The 17,706-nt window shown below is 38.9% G+C and overlaps 1 protein-coding gene across 5 annotated transcripts in view; it reads right to left on the reverse strand.

Annotated features, from left to right (window-relative positions):
- The window catches only part of CRTAC1 (cartilage acidic protein 1), a 709,809-nt gene that overhangs the window by 398,689 nt on the left and 293,414 nt on the right, over positions 1-17,706 (reverse strand). For all 5 annotated transcript variants that reach the window (XM_078855610.1, XM_078855612.1, XM_078855611.1 and 2 more), the window contains exon 8: positions 1,836-1,972. In XM_078855610.1, coding sequence (XP_078711736.1) covers positions 1,836-1,972 — 137 coding nt within the window. The remainder of the gene's footprint in view (positions 1-1,835; positions 1,973-17,706) is intronic.

Consider the following 17,706-nt stretch of genomic DNA (forward strand, 5'->3'; position numbering starts at 1 on the left):
AATATGCATTATCCTTTCAAATGTGCAGCAAAGCTGGTAAGCATGCCATCAATCAGAGTGTGGTTGGAAGACAGAAATAGAGAAAGGTTGTCCACAAGATAGTTTAAGGTCATTAAATCCTCTCAGCTACCTGGAAACCATGACAATTGGCATTGCAGAATTTAAAGGACTCGTGTGTACCACATTTACTGCATATTCCATCTGTTGCTCTCAGCATTATCTTACCTAGAGTGGTGTGACACTAACGACAACAATTTTATTACAATTAAAATGTCAAATTCCGAATGGCATCCTTTACACGCTAAGATTTATTCAGGGAATATATCTTCTTGTGTGGATTTTGGCATTCAATAAACAAGGAAGAGACGGCATGCATATGCATGGTTTCTGTAATGGTTGGCAACATGTTTATCCTCAAACGTACTATTTTGTTTAATGAATCTAATTACCTGCTATGACATAGGGCTAATAAATGTGGACATTAAAAGGAGAATGTGGAGAGTGAGCACGTAATGGAAAGTGTTCAAAACTAAATGTTTTTAAAGAAGCTTGGAAAGATGCACGACGGGAATTAGACTGAGACAGAAAGAGGAACATGTGGATTCGAGAACATACACAGTATTATTTTATTATATTTTCATGCTGTGTTCTATGATATTTTTCCTCATTCTTTTCCAATCGTTTAATTACTCAAAAGGTTGATGAAATGAGTAAATATCTGAAAAAAGAGAAGATCAGTTGTCACATACAAGAACGGGCTCTTTCCAGTGGAATGTGGAATTCCCACCAATGGCAAAAACAAGTGCCAATCCCATGCTTGTTTGAAGTTAACTTTGCTACCCACAGGCAGCCTCCTCAGAAGGCTTCATCTTGCTAAAAGAGGCCTACAACAGATAACAAGGTGAAGGTGCGGCCCTGTTTTCACTTTCTAATGCCACTCCTGGCAGAAGGCCTCATACACTTACAATTTACCCGACTGCACGTATGAATGGGCCGATGGACCCATTCATACTGCTGAGTAGACAGAGGCGGGGAGATTTAATAGAAGAGATAACGAATTAACTAATGACATTGTGTGAAACAGATGACACTGAGTAACATTAATCTTGCAGGCCCTTAATAAGTGGCTGACACAATAGAGCCCACAACACAAAGACCCAGGGTAGTTATTTTCCTAGCTTCTTTACTGTAAAACTGAATTATTCCCATATCGTGGGAGGTGGAATGGATCGCCACTCTCGGTGAGAGCCTCAAGAGCTTCCCATACAAGCCATGCCCTCACGGCATGTTCAACGGGATTCTGCTGCCGTTAGCCCCACCGTAACCCAGCCCAAATCCCGCTTAACTTGGGCCAGTTCTGGAAGTGTGGAATGAGCACTGCAGTGATGGAATTGGCTCTGAAGTGCCAAATAGTCCCTATATGATTTCGAAATTACAAGATTTGGGCTGTACTTTTTCACGTAAAAAACAGCCGTCATTTCACTAGAACATGTGCAAATGATGGCCAACATGGCTACATGAGTCTGACCTTCCCTCTTGAAGGTCATTTTACACTTTGCTGTGGCTGGCCATATAGGTTGCATAAGAAGAAATTTGCTCGTTGTTCCAGCCGAGATGACATTCCAACTAATTTACGGCAGCGTATTCATTTTCACACGCGGCAGGAAATTAACGTGTCTGTGAATATTTTAACCGGTTTGATCAAGTGAGGTATGACAGTCCCCTAACCACAGTCTTCAACCGAAGAAGAAATGCCCCCCCCCCCTCCGTTCACAAGGGTTTTGGTCTCTGATATTTACACATTGCCCCTCGTTTTCACAACGAGTCTGCGGTACCTGAAGACGCGGTTCGGAGCATTGTCGTTGTACGCAATGTTGTTGAAGAAGACCTCCAGCTCTTGATCATTGTCAAAATCGGCAGCGATGACGGTGCGGATCGCAGAGGGGGTGGCAAAGTCTTTGGTGGCCACGTTCTGAAAGAGGACGGGAACAGGAAAGAGTTTGCACATTACATACACCGTTGATATACTCATTCTGTGTTGCTTCGCTAAAGCAGCATGCCTAATAATATAACACATCTATTACACTGGCTTATACATACTGCAAGCTCTAATGTGAGGTACCTACACCTTTTGCCTGCAAATGGCAAAATAAATTGATGTGTGATTCACAGGCCAATCTCATTCACAGCCAAGGATGGTGAATATTTGGTAAGTTCTACTTCCTATTATCTCTTTAAAGAAATGTTCTGTTGTGTTACTTTTTTGGCCCAGCTCTCTTTGCATTTTGTTTAATTCCCTTCAAGTGTCAAATGAACTAAAATAGTTATCTTAATGTTTGCTAAAAGTCTCTGGAATAAAAGAAATAGGGCAAATAGTAATATTCCATAATGCTCCATCAGTAAACATTACTTACATTTATTGACTGCACAATGCAGACAATATTACTCAAAAATGCAACACGAGGGTAATTTTCCAAACAATACTCCTGTGTTAGTCATGGGATACGGTACTGTAATATGAAATGAAATACACATTTGTGATCTATATTTCTACACTCACAGAGCAATACCATGAATTATCTAGAATTCCAAGTTACTTTTCCTCATACAGCCAGAATAAAGGACTCTTATGAATGAAGGACCTAAATGTTGAATGGAATAACAGACCCTTCCCGAGTCTCAGGATGCAAGACTACAACACCCTTGATATCTTAAGTTTCTGAGTTATTGTCCCAATTTCATGGAATCAGAATGCGGCAACAACTAACACTTTACAAAGCATCTGTCTACCCCATGAGAGAGTACTGCTTCCACATTTGGAACAGTGGAACAGTCCATACCAACAGCACTTGACAGAATAAAAAAAAAGCAGTTCTATGTATAAATACTCTTGACTTGTCTGCCTCCTTTAATGCTTCATTTCTTTTCTACTCTGATGCCTCTCCGCGTCTTCTGCTGGTACGTTTACGATCGGTGCTCTTCTGAAATCTCTCAAAATAGTTCCCTCATCCGTCAATCTACTCACGTCAACGTTCTATGCGTTGTCACGGAAACTGCACTTCCTTGCCAAATTGCTGCACCGATCCTGCTAACCACTGGAACTCGTTATCCACCTGTCTTCCCACCCGATTGCACTTTTGCGGCAGTGTTTATATCTGCTATCAATTGTCAACAGAAATTCCAAAAACAGGGATAGTGCACAGAACTTTTCGTCAGAAAACTTTGAATAAAAGTGGAACTCTTGTGGTTCTTGAGAATCGGAGCCATGAAATGTCATCTAATTTATACATTTTGAGAAAACAAAAATGAAATTAATAATTAAAAAAGGTTTCCCTTAAGGAGTGACGAGGCAGCATGATTTTTTTTTCAATTGCTCTATAAAATGAGCGAGTGTGTGAACACTACGGCTTCCAGTGATCAATCACCACGAACATGGGTATTTTAAAAATAGCGTGAATGGTATGAGGATATTCCAACAATTACATTTTCATTGCACTTAAAATCTCACCTTGATGTCATTAAACTGTGTTCAGATGCATCTTTCAGAAAAAAATTCGAATTGTCAAAATGCATAATGATTTTATCTGCTTTTAATGCACAACTCTATATTTTTGTATTTAATGCATTCTTCAAACAACTCTAGAAGTGCCAATCATCCTGATACATTTATGATGCGTAATCCATCCACCCTTCCCATTGATAAATAATTCTAAATCATAATTTTACAACATGAGATGTTCTGAAATGAAAATGTATTTCTGTATTTGATATGACTCTTGAATACACCCTTATTTACATGACTGTGAAGGATATTATCTGTATTTGAAGGCTAACGTGGTATTTTTTATGATTGTGCCTGGTTTTACCATATCTGCCTTATATGTAACAAGTAAAAGGTAAAGGGAGTACCCACACTTTACCCCAGCACATGCAACCTGCTGATCCACTAACTGTTGGTGAACCCATTTATATAAAACAGAGCTTTTATTTTTTATATTTTACCAGGTTAGGCCCACTGAGCTATATCGTTCTTCTTCATAAGCAAACTGGCCACAAATGATAGTCCAACGAAGTGGCTTATCACGTGGAAACGTAGAACAGCTGAATACTCTAAGCGAATGTTTTTCAATGTGGAGGAAAACACCAGAGGACCCGGAGAAAAATCCACACGACCACGTGAAGAGAGACACGCAAACTCCAAATATACAGCAGGCATTAGGGTCGAGATCGAACCCACAACTTCCTGTAAACCAGGTGAGGTAGTTAACATCTCGCCATTGCAGCCATATAGGGCTGGGTGGACAGAGGCAGTAGAGAAGAATTAAGAGACTTTGTTTCAAGTGCCACGAAACCGAATGGAATCGGCGACCTCTGGATTGCAAGTCAAGTGTGCTCATCGAGGCACCGCGGCAGTGTCCCAACACGTATAAATCAACGCATAAACAAGAAGTTAGCAATTTTTAAATGACTGCAATAAATTATAGTATCAGGACATGCCATAGATTGGTGCCTTGCATAATGTATTTTCGGTGACCTAGAAGAATAGCATTGCACACTGTAATATTTAAATTTTCCTAAGCCATAAATTTAAATCAAGCCCTCTCTACTGTACGTGAGCAGTATGAATTTGAACTCGATCTTCACTTAGACTATTGCCTGTCGCCTGGCTTTAGCTCCTGTGCCATTCACCCCCCCCCCCCCCAGAACATGATTATGCATGATGCTGCATGGGAACGAGTCAAACCCTCCATCTCATACAGATCTAATAGAAAGGTAAAGGTTCCGCCGATAAGACCTTTACAGCTTTCCCATCCGACCGTTAGGCTGAGTGGGAAAGTGCTAAACCCTAACCTTTGATTTAGATCCATCAGGCCAAAAAAATGTAAGTGGGCCAGGATTTCGTGTTGGGGGTGGCTAGGTAGGTGAGAGTTGAGAACAGGAAAATCTTGGGGAGAGAGAGTGTGTGGGCGCAGTGCACAATAGGTATGGCTGCTTCACCACATCACAGTAGTCCTGGAAAAAATGTAAGTTTGGTGAAAATGAGGGCTGAGTTGACTCTTAGGAGGCTGTCTCTTGGCACATAAGCCAATTAGTTGTTAATTTACATATAGTAGTTATGCATTATTATACATTATTCCAATTTATCTGCTTATATTAATGACTATACAGCAAAGAGCAAATGTTAATGATGATAATGAAATATGTATTTAGATAAATATGAGATTGTATAATTAAATAATTAAAGGTTTAACAGTTTCATATTTGGACATTTAGTGTCATGGATTAATGTTCCTGTGCACGGGCTACAGCATAAGTGGTCAAAGAAGCAAATCAGAAACAGATTGCATTTAAAAATGTGGTGGATTAATGATGCAATTCATGTCTACGGTTTAATAGTTTATATTAAATAATTTTTTGTCATTTAATTACTCTTGTCGTTTAGGACTGCAAACTAAGAATGTGCTTATATTGTTATTATTTATTCAGGGACACCTGCACATGACTTAACCATACATGCAGCAATGAGATGAATTCTACATTGTCAGCAGTGCCGTAAACTACAACTCTACCCTCAGGATATGATATTCACATTGCACTGACTCTCATTATCAATGATTTTAAATATACAAGTTCTGTGACATACTTTGCAAATATTGCATATGGTCATGTTCACGTATGTATCTGTTTCTTTATATCTAATTGGGTGCCCAACCTAAATTTGTTTTGCTTATAGGTAATCGGCCAAGAGGCAGCGAAAACAGAACATATGTTCATACTAAAAGTGTGGGAATGTCTTTCTTTCTTCTGTGCATTGCACTTTTTTTTACACTTTATTTTTTTGCAATTACATTAAAATTATAATTTCACAGCAACATTTCAAAGTTTAAATTAGAAATTGCCATTGATTTCACTGTTTGCCACATTTGTTTTACTATCACCAGCAGTAAACCATTATCACCAGATAATAGCCCATTTAGACAAGGAATGTATTTTTTCAATACAGCTCTGGATTGAAATAAGTAAAAAACCCATTAAATTATAGATTTCTATTTCTTCCCACACAAAGCATTTTTTTTACCAAAGTTCCTCACACCTTGTATAATTCAAGAAATGTGTTTTCAATCTGCTATTTTATCATTAGCGCTCTCTGTTGTTGATCACTTTGCATCATAGGCTTTTCACACTGTGCTTAGAAACTTGATTTTAAAAAGTCTACCTCACTCTGAACTCTTTTAACCTGCCTTGACATGGTGTAATCTTGGTCTAGTTCAAACATTTTCCAGCCAGGCATTCTCAAAACTGAAGTCTTCCTCATTGGGAGAAAGATTGAGTTGAAGTGTGCACCCTCGCAAACTCTACTATCATGCCAGCCAAAGAGAGTACATGGTGTTAGGGCTGCCGTTAATCCAAAGCTCTCATTCTCCGCCAAAATCTCTCAACATTTGTTGGACTTTCTGCCTTCACTGCTGGCAACATCGCCCACGTCTGCCATTTGCTTGCCAGATCTGCTGATGAGACCCTCCCCTGTCTCTTCTTCATCTTTTGCCTCCTGAAATTGTCTCCTCGACAGCCTTCTCAAATTCCTCACCTTTAAACTACAAATGATCCAGAATGTTTTAGTCACAAGACCCTTCACCCACACCCATAAATGAGACCACATCACTGCAATCCTCAAATCACGTTCCACTGGCTCAACCAAATTACAAGTCAAGCGAATGCCTTTACTGTTTACAATCTCCTCCAAGGACTTGTCCTGACTATGTTTCCCTTTTAATATTATTCTACCCCCCTTCAAGTGTTCTCTGTTCCAGTATCCAAGGCATTCTTCTCAAAACCCTTTGTCAACTTTCCTACCCCTGTTCAAGCCTAGGCTCATGCCCTACATCTTCTTTTATGCCTGTGACCGTCTCATGTCTATGCATTTTCAAAACCAAAACTATCAAGCCGCTTGTTATCATCATCATCCTCCTGTACCTTATTCTCCTTATGACTTCCAACAGTATTTATTTGATTCACTAAGCCTGACTTGATTCGTTTGGGGATTTTCTTTGAACCTATCTACGAGACTTTACCGAAAGACCCAAAGAATATGAATTCCTGCAGTCACGAAAGCTTTACGTCAAGATTTATATAGCTTGAATTTTGATCCAAATTTACAAAACATTACAAGTTAATACAAATCAAAGTATTTTAAAAAGACATGTTATATTTTTAATTACTCCATAACTTACAATATGTCGTTTCCTCCTTTGTGCCTGTGATTGATTACGGTAAAATTATTTACACAGCTCAAATAACAGTGTGGACCCAATTTTCCATTTGACCTTGGACTTTATTCAATGTTGTCTCTCAAACAAGACTGGCTACTTTTCACCAGCAATATAAGAGAGGCTTGCATTAGTCCAAGCTGTACGTGCTTAAAGCGGTTACTAAAGACATCAGTACAAAATGTATCTGATTCATTGGTGTTGAATTGTAACCCTTGCAATTTGAGACATCTCATACATCGTACGGCAAGAGTAAATGCTAGTTCTCGATGCCCCTCACACATGGAGCAATCTCTCCTCCATTGCATTCGAAACCCTTCCCTCTCAGCTCTTGATGGGTGATTAGATTAATTTATCAGACAACTTGAACTTGCTTTTTTGATCATTACCTCCTGCCTGATTTTAAAACGTATTGCTGATATTTTTAGGTGGTTTCATGAATTACATTGTTACATTGGTTTGTTGTTTCATCCATAATGGTGGTTTTTGGGTTAGAACGCATTAAAAAAAATGTGTCGTTAAACCCGCCATCACCCGACACAGCCAATTAGTAAAGTTTGTTACGTAAACAAAACATGCCAATTCGTTACTATCTAACCCCACAACCTCGATAATGGAAAATATTGTTCACGAAATCTTACGTGTTACTGTTTTGCTTCATGTTATGTATAATTCAAAGTTTTTTCCATTTGTAAAATATTTCATTTCTACCTTTCGTTCTTAAAGTTGTATTGCAAGTGGTCTGTGCTGTTCCGTTTACACTGAAGTATTTTCTTATTTTACCCAAGCTTCCTGTGAGAGAGACTTTCATATAAATCATTACAAATAGATAGATAAATATACTTCATGGTGATTCATAATTAGTTACTTTTAGGTTCGATCACCGTGTAGGTACAATGGCAATGGTCAGCTGGACCATCCGTCACCCGACAGAACCAATTAAATAAAGTCGTCAAATGGGAAAATATTCTGACTGATTTGGTTTTTCTGCAAACAAAATACGTATGTCTCCCTATTTTCAGTGGTTCCCCACAATAAGCGTGATCTGCTTTTCGATCGACTGTATTCAAATGCAATATGTATTGTATTTTTGTTTTATATGCGACAAACTAACTTTTGTCAGCTTGAAAGACTTCAAAACATGTTTATTTTCCCCTTGGTGTGCTCCATTGACAAAAAATACACTACATCTCTGCCAGGCCCACCACGATGCACAAGCCTTGGGAGGCAATTGGCAGCATGGCACGTACATCAGGAGAATGATGCTCCCCTTTCCAACCACAGCCAATCTCTGCCCTAACCCTGCCCACGTGTTCAGTTGCTGCCGTGTGCAAATCAGGTGACGCAAAACGTGATTTCCACATTGTGTAAACGTATGCATGCTTTTCATGAAACCTTTGAAAATGTATTCCTACTTGTACATTGTTTTTTTTTTACAATTTTTTTAAGTTAAATCTATGATGGCCAACGGTCAAATTGGCGACAGATTATCTAACAAGGCAAAGAAAAAACTACATGCAGGATACAAAATGCATCCAAGTTTTCACAAATACCTGGTGAGCAGATGCAATGACTCAACTACTGTACTTGAAGAATAATAATAATAATGTTATTTATAAAAACTTAGCTGTTCCCCTTTAATCGTAAATGTCACTGTGACTTTACACAACATTAGCAATTTAAATTTGGATAATCTCTTAAGGGATTTTGTAATTTGCGTGAAATTATACTTTAAATGTAATGCTTCAGAATTCATAACTGGATGAAGACAAATTCACTAGGGGTAAAGAGACACCAAAGATTTTGGTGTGCGTGTGTGGAACTGCTTGGTTGCTTTAATTATGTAATACGTGCTCGTGGTCAAGCGCTCTCACCTTCACTTAAACATAACTTTATAACCGAGCACTAGACACACTTATTGCTTTTTTAGTTTCATTTGAATAATTGTTGTTTTATAATGCTACTCCATATTTGATTTCTCAGACCTGTAGGCCTAAAAATGTAGGGCAGTTAAATGCCTTTCTTTGAGATGGTTATTCGTCCCAGGAATGCTATGCCAGGAAAATTCCTCCTTGTTTGTGTTCACAACAACCCTTCCCAAAATACAGTGTACCTGCAACCTTTTCACGTTTTATTTTTAATATATATGATTTTTACTATTCATATGCCCATTTAAAAAAACTGAGTCATCCGAAAACACTTTGTTAAAAATTTATTCCATCAGTCACCATGGTGTAATGTGCAGTCTACAACTCTTATTAACTCCCTCTGACCTCTCCACTTATGTGCTATGAAGAAGGGCCAAGTGGCCAAAACGTCACCGATTACATTTTTTTTGTTAATTGTGCACCACTGGCAATGCAGCATCACCAAATCATTTGTAGAGTAAAGCACGTGTTTATTGTCATTTTGTGTAAGGTTTTGGGGAAGCAAAGGTATCATCTAAAATGCAGCTGGAAATACCTTCACATGATACAATATTAGGAATGCTGCCACAGTGGTGTAATGGTGAGCACGCTGGACTTGCATTCCAGAGGTCATCAGTTCAATTCAATCTCCGAGCGCTGCAGTTGAAATTGGCAAGTTCCCTGCCGTTGTCCACTCAGCAGTATTAATGGATACACCACAGTTTGTCAATCTGCAGGTCTTGTGTGGTGGGGTCAAGTGTGGGTACTCCCACCTTTTGCAAGGCCTCTGACCAGCATGTAAAGGGTACTGCAGTGGCGAGATGTTAACTCCCTCGTCTGGTATGCAGGAGGTCGTGGGTTTGATCCCGACCCTGACGCCTTTATATTTAGAGTTTGCATATCTCTCTCTCCTGTGGTCGTGTGGATTTTCCTCTGGGTCCTTCAGCTTTTCCCTACACATTTAGAAACATGCTTTTAGATCATTTGGCTGCGATATATTTCCACATGATAAGCCACTTCGCTGAGCTATCATTTGTGGTCAGGTTTCTTCTGCTAAAAAAAATTAGTTTAAGAAAGGCTCTTTGGAGCTCCCTCCAGTCGAGGCTCTTCCACCAGCAGCGACATGTGTGAAAGCAACTGCAGGGCTGCACCTGTACCTTTGACATACCTTTTTCACCCTGGGCAGCTGCCCAGATCACTCGCTGCAAAGCGGTGAGTTTAGAAGCCTCGCAGCACATTACAAGCATCTGCCTTCTAAGTACAGGCACATGCCACAACGTATGAATAACAAAACGGAGGCAATGTAGCTGCAGAGAACCTCTAAATGTAACATTGTGAGCAAGCTGTCAGCCCATCTGTCCAACCCTCCCCAGGATCTGTCAGCTCTTTTCCAATAATTGCAACCCTTTCCTGTGGCTATACCTAGAACATTTTCTCAGGTGAATGTAGACATTTCTGCGTTAATTTAGCATTTTTTTTTATTGTTAATATTAATTATATTTATTTGAGAAGCTTCACTGAGGCAGCAGGATTGTTTAAGTTCAATGTGTGTTGAAACTCTACCCACGGCTGGACCCCAAGCGATCTCATTACGGCCAATTACAGTTGCAGGGCACGCGTTAAAACAGCCTCAGTTGCTGAAGCTTCTTGGGGATTTATTATTGAAAATAACCTCCACTTAAACCTAACAAACACACATTTTCATGTTTACACTCATCTTTTTAACATTTTGATTATTTATTTTTTCCCCATCAACAGTACCTCTCTGGTCTTGTTTATTGTCCTGCCCAGTTAAGTTGACATTTTTTTGGCCTTGGTAGATTGGTGGGCATCTGGAGGTTGGATCTTTGTAAATCCATGAGATTTAATGGACATAAGGCTAAATCTCTAAAACTCTATACAAAGATACCACAACCCTACCCCCTCTATGGTAGCTTTGCCCAAACCACCACATCGAGGTGGGGATTGAGGGGGTCAAAGGGAGACGTTGGCAGGTGATGTATTTCATGGGAATTTAAAACCATAGAATTTAGGCGGCCCACGGCTGCCTTATTATAACTCCTACGGAGGGCATCTTGGCGCCTCGCCCGTCACCCTCACTGATGTCCTCCCCCCCACCCAATGTGTGCAGATACTACTGACTATTGTATGTAGGGTGTGTAGGCATATGCCTACAAAATACATTTCTTTTTTGGGGGGGGGGGAGTGAACACAAATTTTTTTGGGGGGGTCCGACAATTTTTGGAAACCTATTGGATCAACTTTTTACACCCACATCTGGGGGGGGGGGGACTGCTTTATATCACGTTTTGATTGAGGCCTTCTGAAAGGTTCTTATAATTTAGTTGACGGACAAATGAACACACGGAACGGCGGCCTTTTATAATAGAAGATAGATTTTGGCAGCCTATGGCTACCTTATTCTAGCTCCTGCCTATAAAATTAATTTGGACTCTATTGTATGTAGGGTGTATAGGAATATATGCCTACAAAATAAATGTCTCCTTTTTTACCTCAACATCTGGGGGGGATCCACTTTGTATAACTTTTTGATTGAGGCCTTCTGAAAGGCTCTCAGAATTTAGTTGACGGACAAACGGACACATGGAATGCCAGGCTTTTATAATAAATGAAATATTTCCATCAGCTTCTAATATATAAAGGCCTGGCCTTAGCAGATGGGCAGCAGCAGTAGTTAAACAAATGGGTTTATGAGCCAGCTGTGCGGATCTTGGTGTTATCTTCTTGCATGCATGGGTTTTCTACGGACATGCCTGTTTCTCTCCACATGTAAAACATTCATTAAATATTTTGGGGGGGAAACAAATTCCTGTTAGACTCTAGTAAGGCTTAGGTGACTTGTAATAGATATTTGGGTAAGGTCATGTAATGATTTGACCAAATCTATGTCATCAAGAGCCCTCCACCATCCAACACTGCCAATCAAATTGTCACACCTGCAAGCATTTAACATGCCAATTGTTATTATTTCAGCGAACTGGTGAGTCGAAGAACAATCCTCATGACCAAATTTTAACAACTAGATATACACGACGGTGCATATGAGAGGATGTTGACATCTTCAGAACAAGAGATAGAAAGAGTACCAATCGAAGCAGTCAGAAAGCTTGTGTCACGTGACCTTTCTTCCTTGAATAGGTGTCATGACAACGATTTGGCCAAATCATTACATGCTCTCACCAAAAATTATATTATGAATAATAATATTGTCTGCAAAAACCTGCAAATTAAGCTAAGACTTTTGTGTATAAATAATATCAGTTTAGTTTTCATGTACATGTTGTGATTTGACACAACATGTTTAAATGAAAAATTTCCTCTTCATTTCGCAGAATAAAACACACAGAATTTAAATCATTTTTTTATCGCATTAAAGTAATAAGTTAGTGATCATTTTTCAGACACCTGCAGCTTATACACTACCTCCCGTTGCGCTCACATTTGAGTCTGTACTCTTCTTGTGCAAGATATAAACTGTGCATGCTATCGTCATGACTTTGGTTTGGATCTGGAATATTCCCGCACAGGTTGTATATTTCAACAGGGTTGTACACGCATTTTAATCGGTAGCGACTGATTCACACTTCGGCTGCATCTGGCCGGCACGTGCGGGTCCCTCCGCCCTCTTTTTCCGTTAGTTTTGGTTGCTGATACTGAAACCCAAATAAATAAGTAAATACACGTAATTAGCCATATATCTCAATTTAATTAACAATCAGGATGAAGTGCACGGTGTCACGCGTGGGAGACTTCATGCGTGTGCCGCATCATGAATGTAAATGAACGATTAAGCCGAGTCTGATGATGAATGCTTGGCACGTGGATGCCGCTTCACGCCTATCGCCCCCCCTCTCGCACGATACAAGTGAATGGCACGCTACACCCGGTGGCGTCTTTAATTTCAAGCAGAGAAGCAGACCGTTGAGACTAGAAGTGTATTTTTTTTATCAAGAGGAGACGCGAGCTACAGAGGCAAATACACAAATAAAAATCAATTGCACAACATCAAAATTAGGTGTAAGATATCACAATAAAGCCTTAACATTTAACTGCATAGAACATTTCATTAACATGTACGGACGAAAACAAAATTAATTATTAGTGAATTGAAGACCGTGTGCAGACTGAATAATTTTAGGCGATGTTCAAAAACATTTGTACTCACATTTTCTAAGTAATAGATTCAGTTAATCACAGAAAACAAATTTAGAGGGAACAGGCGATAATTATTCAAGAAAGGCCAAATGTTTAAGGTATGTGAAGCATTAACGATGACGGAGCATTCTCCACATCTCATGTCGATTCTTGGCAGTATGACTAAGGAATGTTTGTCCTGCGTCTCAGGCTTTGAGGGTTTTAAATCCACAATGAGACCAGCTGAACTTCCTGTAAGATCCTCAGTAAATGATCTGAAGACAAATGTGACCAAACACAAGTCCCTGCCCATCTGGATAGAGGAAGGCAGCCAGATTTGGAATACCCCCACATTCACTATCCTACGTTTGAACACTGCAACACGTTTACCGATTCCTATTATCCACACATTTTCTACAAAAAAACATTACCAGTGTTTTTGTTTCACGGATAACAAGGTATGGGAAAGGATTTTTGTAAATGTGCAAATGGAAGATTTCCTCCCCACCTACTGCACCCAAGATGTCCCACTGAGATATTCCACTGCATGAACTTCCCGAGGTAGAGAATGCTCCTGCAAGTGAGCACAGTAGCTTAAACCCTGCTGAGAAACTAAAACAAATGTAAACACGTGTTACGGCCACCCACATGATGCAAAGGCTCCCATCGGCCACCAACATCTCTGCTGTAATGGTGACAGTCTGTCAAACCCTACATTGCAACAAAATGGTCATTCAATTTTGCATAGACATGTCATGTATGTCATTTTGCTTCATTACACTATATATAATACAAAGTACAACCCTTTGTCAATCCGCTGCGAGATGAAGGCTTTCCCATGCCATTTCGGTCAATGGTGTTGTTTGACCATACTTCACCACGCTGGTCATTGCGGGTTAATGATGGGAAAGGCCCATCACCGGTTCAAATATTACTCGCAACAAATTTAAGCCGGAAATTATCTCAGGCCACCAGATTTATAATGCAGTGCACTACCACTTTGCCATCATTCCATAATTTTACTACCAAAGTTGATTGATATGCTCCGAATGTTAAAATAATTCGAGCACATGCATTTATTAACAGAAAACTACGTTGATCAACAGAATTTGTAGCATTCATCAATTGCCTTTCAAATGTGATACATAATGAAATTTGTCTTCATTCAATTACAATATTTTATTCCATATAATTTCAAGCTATTATGAATTTCAGATTGAAATTCCTTGTTTTTTTAATTCCACGCATAAAAAATTTACAGCATTAACTTAAATGGTATATAACATTCTTGATTTTTAGCTTTCGTGACTGCAGGAATCCATACCATTTGGTTATTTTGGTAAAGTCACGTAGGTAGAAAAAATAATAGATCAGGACGTTTCGATCGCCACACAAGCAATCGTCTTCAGGTGGGAGGATTCGAGCACATGCATTTATGAACAGAAAACTACGTTGATCCACAGAAACTCCCACCTGAAGACAATTGCTTGTGGCGATCGAAACGTCGTGATCTATTATTTTTTCTACCTACGTGACTTTACCAAAAGAACCAAAGGGTATATAGCATTGCATGCCTATATTACATTTAGGATCATAAACTCTAATGTTTAATAAGATATATCTGTGTTGAACAATCTGATCGTAATTAAATATTTAGAATCCAAATCTTTAAACTCATCTACACAGTCCAGTCCCTGTGAATATAATTTAGGTTGGTTTGTCTAAAACGTTCAAACATCATAACAATAGCATCATACTCTCCCTGACAAAAAAAACAAATCCCATTAAATGAATACAAAAATGTATAATAAAAACTCTCTGGGCCCTATCCACACACATCTGTGTGCTATTCACAAAAGTACACGGAGTGCATGTGGCAAAGCAACAGCTCTGCATGTGACCCATATGGCTGGGCCAAGTGAAGTCTGGAGAGTTGTTTTGCTGCTCATTTCAGAGCGGTGCATAACGTTTGAATTGGTGTGCTCATTAGCAGCAAAGTGGGCCTGGGTGATCAACGGCATTTCATAAATAGCATTTAGATGCACAAAGATGTGTACATTTCCCCAGATAATGACCTATTAACTGCAAATATATAAGTCTTATTGCTTCGGTTTTTTTTATGCCTATGCCATTGCACGTGCCTCAGTTGAAACCATCAAATGCATTGGGTGTGCGAGAACCTTGCTTGCCCTCGGCATAGCTTTTCAATCGTCCACCCAATGCTTAATTTCAAGACTTACAAATGTTGACAATAATAACTGCACGATCATTAGCTCCCTCAGTCACCCTTGTGGCTTATTTCTATCCTGTTATGTACGTGGATATGAGCAATGTGAATGCATTACGTAAGTATACCTTCCCTATACAGTACATACTACATTATGTGCATGAGTGCATATACCATGTGCAAAAACTGTATATATCTTGAAGATGATCCCAAGCTTCATCATTTTCTTATGTTTTCATACCAGAATTACTCTGCGTTAGTTTTCCTTGGAGTTGGCCACTTCGTATAATAGGCCTACGGCCTTTGTTTAACAACTATGGTGAAACAAAACAATAACATCAACAACAATACAGTGTGAAATTGTTACGTATGTTTACTTTGTTAGTTGCCAATACTACATTGTGTTACATTGTGTGAAATTTCACTCTGTGAGGCTGAGGCTTATCCAATATATTGTGTAGTCACCCAAAGTGTGCTCAAGTCTCTCTCCTATGCCTTGTGAATCCTGATAATGTTAATCATATCTAACCCTTTGAGCCCTGCAGCCCCGTCTCAAGGATGAATGGTTAAAAAAAGCCAGAAACTAAGCAACCACCACGGTTTCAGGCCACCTGTGTGGCTTGAAGAGAAGTTTTAATTTCACTGATTCGACCTGCAGGCCCCGAAAGGTTCAGTCAGTGATATTCAAGAAATAAATGCCATGTTAGGTTGGTTAAGAATTACACCGCTAAATGCAAAGTGCACATTTAGTCTCTGCTGGCATTTCTGAAATACTAATACAACCCGATTTTATTTGAACAAAGAGCACATTATTTGTGTTCCCTCTTGCGTGGATTATAAGCCTTGAAACTGAGTCTTGTTAACTAGTTTTAAGTTGGAAAGTGGCTTAATCTTTATTTTGCAACCTTATTGTTGTTTTGTTTTGTATATGCTGCTTTTCATACAACTTTTTCAACTCAGGTTGAAAAGTAGATTTTCCCGAGTTATTATGAGGCAGCAGTGCTACTTATGGGAGACAGATAGGCATATTATCATTATTATTTAAACGAATTGGAATGCAATACATCTCGTTACTAATTAACTTGAAGATGTCACATACACTTAATGTCTTTTTCATGCAACACATGTTCATTACCTGCTTATCCCATACAAACGGTCTCTGTCACTGAAGAGGAATCACTGTGGGCCTGATTAACACAGTGTCTGTATACACACATTTGTGGATTTAAAATTAGTACAAATTCCACAAAATCGATTCTACTTAATTCATATGGCAATTCTTAGCTGCTCCGTACACCCCATCCAGTAAAAATGACAAAATAGTTATATTTTTGAATGGAATAATTCACGCAGGAATATAATTTTGTGGGATATTTCCGATTGCATGCAGAATTATCAATCATTCCATAAAAAAAGTGGAGAAAAGACGTCCAAAATGGCTGCATCTCCACCCTTTAGTCAAGCACAGGTACATGCATTTTTGCTCAGACTTTATCATTATTAACTTTATGCGCAATCGTTTTAAATGTCAGCAAAAAACTATCATCTAATTTCTAGAATTAATCAGACATTTATCACACAAATGAGCATGATTAACAGGATTAAACTATTGTCCAGCACGAATCACAAAGTTACCCGTAAATACATATTAACATTCTAAAGGGCCATTGTCATTTTGACTCAATGCCAGTTCTGTGGGAGGCAATAACTCAAGCCCTCATCAGCCATGTAACTGAAAAAGTCACCGTCAACGACAACAATTGCTTGAGGGAGATTTCAGAGACACCGGAAAATTAAACGTCCAAACATATTTCCAACATTGCAAAATGCATTATTAAATGGTGATTGTGATCGATATTGAAAGCATATTTATGTCATTATTTAAGTCATATTAAATCATAATCGTGTCATTTCACATGTGCCTAAAATCCTCGTGATTAGCAAATCTTATCCATGCACCAGAAGCACACTTGATATATATTTGACAAAAAAAGGAAAATATCTGTAAAATATGCAAAAAAATCCTGATATGGCCTAAAAGAAGGTCATGCTCATTAAGTGCTGCAAATGTAAGCATTTTAACATTAAGCCTTTTAAATGTAATGAGACAAGAACAGTAACACATTTTGTAATGTTTCGTATGAAAAAC

This window comes from Lampetra fluviatilis, chromosome 4 (assembly GCF_964198595.1).
Source record: "Lampetra fluviatilis chromosome 4, kcLamFluv1.1, whole genome shotgun sequence".
Lineage (NCBI taxonomy): Eukaryota > Metazoa > Chordata > Hyperoartia > Petromyzontiformes > Petromyzontidae > Lampetra > Lampetra fluviatilis.